The sequence below is a fragment of the Olea europaea genome, chromosome 13 (genome assembly GCF_002742605.1).
Source record: "Olea europaea var. sylvestris chromosome 13, O_europaea_v1, whole genome shotgun sequence".
Classification (NCBI taxonomy): domain Eukaryota; kingdom Viridiplantae; phylum Streptophyta; class Magnoliopsida; order Lamiales; family Oleaceae; genus Olea; species Olea europaea.
In genome coordinates, this window is record NC_036249.1 from 11,836,725 (window position 1) to 11,847,874 (window position 11,150).

The 11,150-nt window shown below is 34.6% G+C and overlaps 1 protein-coding gene across 1 annotated transcript; it reads left to right on the plus strand.

Annotated features, from left to right (window-relative positions):
• The first annotated feature begins 226 nt into the window (after positions 1-226).
• LOC111408450 (COP1-interactive protein 1-like) lies at positions 227-4,547 on the plus strand. Its single transcript, XM_023038208.1, has 4 exons — positions 227-403; positions 955-970; positions 1,529-3,580; positions 3,871-4,547. The coding sequence occupies exons 1-4, from the start codon at positions 227-229 to the stop codon at positions 4,344-4,346; spliced, it is 2,721 nt and encodes a 906-aa protein (XP_022893976.1). The 3' UTR covers positions 4,347-4,547.
• Positions 4,548-11,150: the final 6,603 nt, after the last annotated feature.

Consider the following 11,150-nt stretch of genomic DNA (forward strand, 5'->3'; position numbering starts at 1 on the left):
GGCCGGAAATCAAGGTTGCAGCCGCGGTTCCTCAACCCCAAAACGCGATTTGCCGTCGATTTTTGACAAATTTCAAGCCGGGAAAGCTTCAACTAGCTCTGATACCACCTGTAGAACCGAATTCCACAGCCAAGCAGTGCAAAACCGGACTCAGTTTACCATAAACATCGACACCATTTCTTGAGACAACTCCAATACCACCTTGTGCCACCACGGTCCGGTTGCTATGGATATGGGAAGAAGAAGGCCAAGAAAATACCCACAATATATCAACCACAAAGGTCACAGAGAGGGAGGGAAGAAACGGCCGAGAGAGAGGGAAGCTCACAAAGAGGGTTTTTTCACTCTAAATGGAGGCCAAGAGGTTGAGAGGAATATATGCCAAGAGTATTGTCCAAACAAGGTAAGTTACAATTAGGGCTAAGTGGTGGATCAAAGGCTCGACTCAAATAATTGGGCCTCAACAATAATAACATAGCCTTCCAAGAAATGGTGCGAGAACCGTGAGCAACACTATAAAATAGGTTACTTCGAACGGTCCATAACAAAATGGATTGTGTCGTCTCGTTAATTGTGTCGATGTGCTAATCAATCATTAGGCCGAGGCCGATTGATAATAAACAACCGAGGTTACATCATCGCCCGGGGAGGTCGTTTGACAACAAAATTGCCTAACAAAAAAGAATCTATTACATTATTTTACGCATGCAAAGCCCTTTCTAAAAGCTTAGACCTTTGCTTGAGGTGATTCAGCATTGCATAAGAGCAAGCAAATGACCTGGTTTCTAGTTTTGTCGCTATTGATTAAGAAAATTTTTGCATGTGGTCTTTGATAAAGAGTGAAACAGGACGGATTTGGTGAGGGACTGAGTGTTATATATATATAATCATGATCTCCTAAGCAGCGATACTTAACTTATACTAAGCACCGAATGACGTGGCACACTATAATAGGTGGTGAAAGATAATGGTTAGTTTTAAAACTAATTACACCACCTATTTACTATGCCACCGAGCATGGTGCTTAATTTTTTTCGCCTATTAGCCTGGTTTAAAATTTTTTAGCCTAATATTGGATCTAATCCTGGATTCGTCGCTGGTGAAACTAAATTTAAATAAATTAGTGTCTCTTTTCTAAAAGTTTAAGGCTTTTTGATGAGTTGTTTTAACATTCTTCTTAGTGAGTGAATATTCAGCACATCTTTGGGATGTAGGAAAGTGTGACACAAATCATTAAGACCAGATATAGGAAATTCTAGTGCACGTAGCAACAAAACGAATAATGTGGTGAAAAATTATTCATGTACGTGAACTCACATACATTCCATGAAACAAGTTGTATCAGCAATAAACTAAACTTTATTCTCAATAAATTTGGAGTCGAGTATATGAATCATTTTTCCTCATTCCATTCGACTTTATCACTAAATCTATCTAAATTTTCATGTTAATAGCTTATAATTTTGGAATTAGATGTATTGTGTGGTGTTCAAGAAATAAAAACTCAAGAAGTTTTTGCACTCTGCAGAGATTGAAAATAAAGTAGGAAGGATTCTTAAGCTGATCAAAAGTGTTAATCAAGGGAATAGAGAGAATAAGATGAAGAAAAAGTCAGAACTTTTCCAACACATTGAGGATTTCCACAGAAAGTACCTATCCCTCTACTCTCTTTATGAAGATTTAAGAGGAGAAGTGAGAAAAAAGCTAAACAGCAATGATGATGACAGTTCTTCTACTTCCACCTCAGATTCCGAATCTGACGATTCTCCAAATGATTCGAAACGTAATATTATTACAAGTGAAGATTTAGAAGATGTTGTTTTGAAGGATAAGCTAACTTCAACAGTTAAAACTATAGACTTGGATTCACATTCAACTTTAGAATTATCGAGGGATGAATCCCGTGATAATCTTAAGGACCTCAAGGTTCAAGATGAGCATACGGAATATGTAAAGCAAAGAGCGATGGATGATTCTATCTTGTTAAAGGAGAAATTGTTTGAAAGAGTGGAATATCCAGTGGATGAAGGCAAAAAATTTGTTCAGAGGAAGGATGACTTTGAGGGTCAGGCCTCGAGCTTGAATCCTGAGATTGAAGCCCTTTTCACAGAGAAAAGAGAAATGGAAGAAAGGATTGACTGCACATTGAATGAAGCTGAAGAACTGAAAACAAAGAATTCAGAACTGAAAGCTCAGATTTTGGAACTTGAAGAGAAATGTAGACAAAAAGATGATCATTTTTCTGTTCTTATGAAAAATTCTGAGGAAAATGAGCAACACTATAAATCTAGAATTGAAGGCCTCATGGAACAAGGGAATTCTTTTGAACTCGAAATGAATATTTTGCACACTCAGAAAGGTAAATTGGAACAACAGGTCCAAGAAGGATCTTCTCGAGTTGAGGACTTGATGAAGCAAGTTAATTTTCTGCAGCAGGAACTGGAGACTATGAGATACCAGAAAGCACAATTAGAGTTTGAACTCGAAAAGAAATCAAAAGAAGCATCGAATTACGTTAATCAGATCAAGATTTTGAACGAAAAATTGACAACACTGCAGGGGACGACGGAGGAGAAAGAAGGCCTAAAACTGCAGCTACAAGATTTAGAACTTGAGGTTAAGTCTTTAAACACAAAGAAAAATGACTTGGAAGAGAAGATAGTACGAATAAATGACGAAGCTTATCAGTCGAGGGTCGAAAAAGAGGAACTGCAGAAAAAATTCTCTGGATTGGAAAGATCTCTTTTGAAGATGGAAAATGAAGTTATCAAGCTTGAGAACGATTTGGATGCATTACGAAGTGAGAAGAACAGATTAGAGCTCGATCTTGAGACGGAGGAACAAAATTCTGGGATTTGTATATCGAATATGGAAAAGAAAAACATTGAATTAACTGACAAGTTGGACGAAATTAGGGAAGAACACAAACAACAGTCGAAATCAAGCTTTCAAATGGCAGAAAGAAAGATAGAAGAAATGGCAGAAGAATTCCGAAAACAGTTTGAAGACAATCTCCGTATTATGAGCCGGAGAATACGAGTTGCAGAACAGTTACACGCAGAGAACAAGGATTGTTACTTGAAGACGAAGGAAATTTATGAGCAAGAAAACAAAGAACTTGAAGAAAGATATGGAAAAGCTGAGGTTGGACTTAAGAATATTATTGAATTATCATTAACAGTAAAAGATATGCTGAATTCATTAGACACAGTGGGATTAAAGTTTGAGGAATGCACTGCTAATTTCTTGAATAGAATCTCAAAAGTTTCTTGTGAATTGAAATTCACAAAGGATTGGGTGAGGAGGAAGAACAAGGCAGCAATGCATTTGAAAGATGATTTAAATTGTTTACTTAGTCAAATGGATGAAAAAGAAGCAGAGATATTAGTATTCAGAGAGAGAGTTTGGAAGTCAGAAAATAAAGTTAGAGAATTGGAGAAAATGAACAAACATAATGAAGATGGGATGTTAGTAATGCAGGAGGAGAAGAGGGAGGCAATCAGGCAGCTTTGTGTATGGATCGACTATCATCGGAGTCGATCCGATTATTACAAGAAATTACTAACAGAGGTAACTCCGGGTTACCGAAGAACGTCTTAAAACTTCTGTTTCAGTAGTATGACGTCGAAGTCTATGTCGATGAGGAGCACTCAACCGGGCTCAATATAGAAAGGTTCTCATTTTTTAAATTTATTTCCCCGGTGTCGGAGGTAAGGGAGTGGAGTTGTGCATCCGTGCCCTTCGATTGCTTGTCTAGAAGCTGTTTTGTTCGTGACCTCGTTTTTGTTAGGGAAAATTGCATCTTTGTTACCGCACCGTCGATTCTCAATCTTCTGTTATATAATTATACAATCATTTTGGAAATTGAAGAAAGATATGGAAAAGCTGAGGTTGGACTTAAGAATATTATTGAATTATCATTAACAGTAAAAGATATGCTGAATTCATTAGACACAGTGGGATTAAAGTTTGAGGAATGCACTGCTAATTTCTTGAATAGAATCTCAAAAGTTTCTTGTGAATTGAAATTCACAAAGGATTGGGTGAGGAGGAAGAACAAGGCAGCAATGCATTTGAAAGATGATTTAAATTGTTTACTTAGTCAAATGGATGAAAAAGAAGCAGAGATATTAGTATTCAGAGAGAGAGTTTGGAAGTCAGAAAATAAAGTTAGAGAATTGGAGAAAATGAACAAACATAATGAAGATGGGATGTTAGTAATGCAGGAGGAGAAGAGGGAGGCAATCAGGCAGCTTTGTGTATGGATCGACTATCATCGGAGTCGATCCGATTATTACAAGAAATTACTAACAGAGGTAACTCCGGGTTACCGAAGAACGTCTTAAAACTTCTGTTTCAGTAGTATGACGTCGAAGTCTATGTCGATGAGGAGCACTCAACCGGGCTCAATATAGAAAGGTTCTCATTTTTTAAATTTATTTCCCCGGTGTCGGAGGTAAGGGAGTGGAGTTGTGCATCCGTGCCCTTCGATTGCTTGTCTAGAAGCTGTTTTGTTCGTGACCTCGTTTTTGTTAGGGAAAATTGCATCTTTGTTACCGCACCGTCGATTCTCAATCTTCTGTTATATAATTATACAATCATTTTCTAATAACGAAAATTTTCAACACCTATTTTAGTCATTGTGTGACCATCACATATTCAACTTGAGGAGTGAGTTCTTATTTTTCAACTTGAGTCAGTGCCAAGAAATTTGAAGTGATATATTTTCGTGAAGGTCACATGATGATTTAATGAAGATTTATACATTTTATGTCATGATGAATCTTTGTGCAACAATAATGGAAGTTTGAGGATCAAAATGCTCAGCTTTAAAGGTTAGACCAAGTGGCAAGAAGCCCTATAGGTCGGGAAATAAGTTCTGCAATTTTCAATTTTTTGTTTTTCTGTTTTTGCCAATTGCAAGTATTTTTTTTTTTTTGTTGGTTCTTATAACATCACAGGTGGCTCTGTTGAATAAACATTATTAGCACAGTGTGAAAATTAGAACCACCTTTTTCCTAGTTAGGCAGGCCAAATTCTTTACCAGTAAAGTCTTGATTTGTATTGGTTTGTTGTTTTTAGGTACGTTCGCTGTTGTCTGATTACCTGATTAGAATGATTCTCATTAACATCGTATTCACTGCCCATCAATCATTTCAAACATCTTAATAACAAAAAATAAAATAAAAATTAGACTAAGCCATTGTTTGGTGAGGATTAAAATCAAATTTTTAATAAATTTTGACAAAAGTTAATATGTGTCGTTAAAAATTTGTCAATCCCGTAAAAGTTTATTGCTGCAATAATCCTACCGTATGGCCTCATTGCCAATTACCTTCTACCTTTTCAAATTGGCTGAAAAATCCACCTTTGAGGCGTAAAGGATCCAATTTTCTCAATAAAACTTTGTAAAATGACAAATATACTCTTCTATTTGAATAAAACAAAAAATTAATTTCTACTGTAGACTCAATTTTCAAAAGAGTATAAATGAATCCCAAAAAAAAAAAATGAAAAAATGAAAATAAAATAAAATAAAATCCTTCTCTATGCTACCTAACCGCTCTTCTACTACCATTGCTTCCATCGTCGTCACATTTTTCGATCCTCATTTTATTCGAAAAATTGGGCCCAATTCATCAATTTGCAGAGCCTCGACAATGTCTATGTTATTCTGGAGTATCAATGCAAGAAGATACACATTTCTCCTTCTCTTGCTTTTTTGGGGTGAAAATTTACTGCCAAACGGGGGTTATATTTATTATAGTGGATTTGGCCAGAGTTGCCTGTAGTTTTTTTTCCTCTACACCGGAGAGTATTTTCATGTAAAAATTTGGTGTTGTGTTCTCCTATTTTGCTTTGATCATCTATTTGCATATTTAATCACTCTAATTAGTTGCTTAGATTGTTAAATTTATTCTTACAATAAGTGAAATTGCCCAAGAAAGTGGTATCAGAGCTAGGTTGTGTGGGTGTGGTTCTATTGCAAAAGTAAATGGAGAATACTTCAAACACTATGATTAAATTATTGGCTTCAAATTATTCTTTATTGTAAGGATTTACACAAACCTATTGAAGACGATAGTGTTAAGCCAAGCAATATGCATGATAGTGTCTGGAAGACGATGAACAAGAAAGCTATTGGATATATTAGACAGTGGGTTGGCCTTAATGTATTCCATTATATATCTCAAGAGACAAATGCTCATAGCCTTTGGGAAAAATTGGAGAGTCTCTATCAGAGGAAAACTGCTCAAAATAAAGCTTTTGCTATTAGAAAGCTTGTAAATCTGAAGTTAAAGGAGGGAAAATTCGTTGCTGAGCATTTGAGTGAATTCTAAGACTTGGTAAATCAGTTGACAACAATGAAAATAGTGTTAGATGATAAGATGCTAGCGCTATTATTTTTGAGTTCATTGTCTGATATTTAGGAGATTTTGGTAGTATCACTTAGTGACTCTACTCCGAATGGTGTACTTGAACTTACTCTAATTAAAAAAAGTTTGTTTAATGAAGAAATAAGAAGGAAAGACTTGGGTAAGAATGATGCATATGCTCTTATTACAGAGAACAAAGGAAGGAGTAAAAGTAAAGGTCCTAAGGGACATGGTAACTTCAATAGTCAAATAAAGGCAAGAGAAAATGTCAAATATTTTTTTTGTGACAAAGAGGGTCATATAAAGAACATTGCATGTCTTGAAAAATAAATTGAAAGAGGAGAAAAATCATAAGAAGATGGATCAAAATACAGCAGTTTGCGCTTCAGATGAGGAAGTAGTGGTAGCAGTTTTTTACGTTGAAGATTAGCAGTGTTGTCATGTTGCAGATTCATTTGTTGAATGATTATTGACTCAGGGGCTTCTTACCATGTTACTCCAAGACGAGAGTTCTTCACTTCTTACAAAACAGATTACTTTGGCAGGATGAAGATGGATAATGACAGTTTTGTCAGCATTATGAGAATTGGTGATATCTGTCTTTAGACAATATTAGATGCAGCTTGACATTGAAGAATGTGTGATATGTTCCCGACATGCGTCTGAATTTGCTATCTACACATGCCTTTTGATGAAGCAGGGTATGATAGTTATTTTGGTAGCGAAAGATGAAAATTAACAAAAGGGTCGATGGTAATTGCTAGAGGGAAGGTTTATTGAACACTTTATAAGACACAAGTAAAGGTGTATAGTGAAACGATGAATGCAATTGAAAGTGATTGCTACACTTGTGGCACAAGTGGCTGACTCACATAAGTGAGAAGGATTACAGATTTTGGCAAAGAAGTCCATCATTCTTTTTACCAAATGTACATCATTAAATTCATGTGATTATTATTTACTTGGTAAACAGCATAGAGTTTCCTTTCAAAAATCCTCTAGTAGAAAGTCTAATATTTTAGATTTGATTTATTCTGATATTTGTGGTCACATTGGTCACATGTGCCTGAGGAACAATGGTTGAAACTACATGATAAAGCTAGTCCTTGTATTTTTGTTGCCTACGGAGATGCAGAATTTGGTTATAAATTATGGGATCTATAAAAGAAAAAGATAATCAGAAGTAGAGATGTGATCTTTCATGAAAATCAAAAGTTAATAGATTTCGAGAAATTTGGGGTTCAAAGACGTGTTGATGAGGGTGTCACTAACCTTATACTTGTTTCTTTGCCTTCAAACAGTGCCACTCAGGAGGTAGAAATATACGTTGACAGTCATGCTAATGAGCCAGCAAGGGTTGATAAGCATGATCTAAAGGATGTTGAGTAGGGGGGGCAACCTACTATATTAGAATATCTACTAGGGAGCATTACCCATCAACTAGGTATCGTGTATCAAATTATATGTTGGTAACTGATGAGGAAAAGCCAGAATGCTTTCAGGAGGTACAATCTCATAAGGATGACAAAATTGGGTGAAAGCTATACAGGACAAGATGAATTCTTTGGAAAAGTAACACTTATGAGTTAGTAGAGCTTTCTAAAGGTAAAAAGGCATTGAAAAATAAATGGGTGTTCAAACCAAAGAAAGATGGTGAAAAGCTAGTGAAGAATAAAGCTCGATTGGTGATGAAGGGTTTCAATTAGAAGAAAGGGATTGACTTTGATGAGATATTCTCTCCTGATGTCAAAATGACTTCCATTCAAGTAGTTTTGGGTTTAATAGCCAGTTTAGACCTTGAGTATCAGTTAGATGTGAAGATCGCTTTTCTCCATGGGGGTTCAGCCAGTGGGATTTGAAGCAAGAGGAAAAAAATATTGTTTGTAGGTTAAAAAAGAGTTTGTACGGACTAAAACAGACTCTAAGACAGTAGTATAAAAAGTTTGATTCCTTTATGGTGGGTCATGGTTATACCAGGACAGATGCAGATCATTGTGTTTATGCCAGAGAATTCCATGATGGTAACTTCGTCATCCTTTTGCTATATGCAGATGATATATTAATAGTGGGACAAGATGTACAGTTATTTCGAAGTTTGAAGGTAGATTTGTTCAAATCGTTTGACATGAAGGATCTTGGACCATCAAGGCAAATTTTGAGGATGCATATTCATCGTGATAGAAAAGTCGGAATGTTATAGTTATCATAAGAGAAATATACAGAAAGAGTGCTAGAAATGTTTAACATGAAGAATGCTAAACCAGTTGGAACACCACTTGATATTCACTTCAAACTGAGTAAGGTGACTTATCCTTCTAAGAAGGAAGATAAAGAAATAATGACAAAGATTCCTTACTCATCTACTGTTGGGAGTTGATATATGCCATGTTTTGTACACGACCATACATTGCTCATGCAGTTGGAATAGTCAGCAGGTTTCTTATTAATCCTGGTAAAAGTTATTGAGAGGTTGTGAAATGAATTTTTAGATACTTAGGAGGTACTTCAAAGATTTGCTTAACTTTTGAAGGTTCAAAATCAGTTTTGGAGGGCTTTATAGATGCAAATATGGCTGGTGATCTTGATGGTAGAAAATCAACTTCAGGATATTTGGTCACCTTTGCAGGGGAAGCTGTCTCATGACAATCAAAATTATAAAAGTGTGTTGCCTTATCTAGAACTGAGGCTGAGTATATTGTAGCAACTGAAGCAGCAAATGAAATGCTTTGGATGAAAAGGTTTCTGCAAGATTTAGGTTTGAAGCCCAATCCTCGTTATATTATATATATATATATATATATATATATATAAACAGGGACTAAATTCAGAGACAAAGAAAAGTGGCTGCATATTTAGAGAAAAATTTTTGGGGGCTACTACATGAAAAGGGCTGCACAATTGGAAAAATGAGGGCTAGCTATGTGGCAGAAAAGATGAAAAAAGGGGAAATGAAAAATGATTTTTTCTTTCAATCTTTTGGGTATGGATTCACACGGGTTTTTCTTCTCTACATAGTACAAATTGTAGATTTCTCTAATGTTTATTTTGGGTACTCTAGATATGTATTATTCAAAATAGGTATATCACAAGTTTCATCAAATTGGTGTTTTATGGTGAGATTATTTGTTGTCATAGAGGTTGATTGTCGTTGAATTTTCAATTTGTTGAGAATTCAAGTTTTGAGGCATAAACTTAAATATTGTAATCTATATTAATTATAGTGGATTAGGCCGGCATTGCCCTGTAGTTTTTCTCCCTCTATATTGGAGGGTTTCTTCCACGTAAAAATTTGGTGTTGTGTTCTCCTGTTTTGCTTTGACGATCTACTTGCATATTTAATCATTCTAGTTAGTTGTTTGGATTGTTAAATTTATTCTTACAATAAGTGAAATTGCCCAACAAATAGTAGGATAATCAAGTTTAGTTGTTTGAAACTTTGAATCACTGTTTTAAAAAGCGTAAGACGTGATTAGACATAGAGGTTAGGCTTTAAGTTTTCTTGCCCATTCTGAATTTTTTTTTAATACATATCAAATATCTAAAATTATAAAATAATATATTTACTTAATAATTCATACAATTAGTCAATCATATAATTTTCAAGTTTTTGAAATATAAAAATTAGACTATTTTTCATAATTTCAACTTTCAACTAGACAAGTCTCATTTAACAAATTTATAGGAATTTCATACATACTTTCATAGTTTTCAACAAAATAATAAGTTTCAAAATTATAATTACATAATATAGATAGCATCATAACTTAAATTTTATCTAAATCTTTATCTAATAAAATTATTTTTGACTTTTGTACCAGTACAGTCATTTAAAAATTTGAAACTAAAGTAAAACAAAAGTCTTTTAAAAAAAATGAAAAAAATCAATAAACTAAAGTTAAATAAAAGATTTTTTGAAAATTAAAAAAATGATTTAATAAAATGCCCCTAGGCGCACATTAAGTGTTCAACTTAGTTGTTGATTCCTTAATTCGAGGTAAAACGTTCTGTCCACACCTCATGTCTAGGCACCGTCTAGACATGCTTTATTTCATGAACCCCACTACAAAAAGTGATATCGAGCTGGCAATACAGACTATTACGCCCTCACGCCTCCATATGAATCCCCCACACTTTGCTTGAATCGATCGTCATAAATCCAAGAATTTTTTATTTAATTTTTTCAATTGCCTTAATACAAAAATTTCTTGTTTATTTTCTCTAATTGTATAAATATGTCTAAAGGAATAAAGAAATATGTTATTGAGATTTTGGTTGTAGCTGTGGCTATAACTGAAGAGGTTGTGATAACTAATGTATCGGTGGTAGAGAAAACCATTGGGAAGGAGGGGCCACCACAACCTGATGCGGAGTTTGAGGTAGAAATGGCTGAGCAACCAAAAAATTAAAGGGATTTTTATATTTTTAATTATTTATTTGGGGCTCATTTATATATTTTAAAGATTTTGGCACTACAATTGCATTAAGTCTCTTTTTAAAAAAAAATTAAATAAGAGGATACATTCATCATTTTACAAAATTTTATTGAGAAAATAAAAGAAAATAGGGTCTTTCACACCTCGAAGGTCATATGGGAGATGAGTTTCAGTCAATTTGAAAAGGTAGGTGATATTTGGCAGTAGGTCCATACGATGAGGGTATTGTGCCAATAAACCTCCCATAAAATATGTAGTTAAAATTATTGACTTATTTTAATCTCTATTAAACAAAGCTTAAATTTGGCTTGGTGCAACATTTATTAGTTTGTTATATTGG

What these genes read in the sequence shown, in the direction of transcription:
- LOC111408450 (XM_023038208.1), top strand. Translation starts at nt 227, where the DNA reads ATGGATATGGGAAGAAGAAGGCCAAGAAAATACCCACAATATATCAAC. An exon ending in ACTAACAGAGGTAACTCCGG is followed by an intron (nt 3,581 to 3,870) that starts GTTACCGAAGAA and finishes TGGAAATTGAAG; the next exon opens with AAAGATATGGAAAAGCTGAG.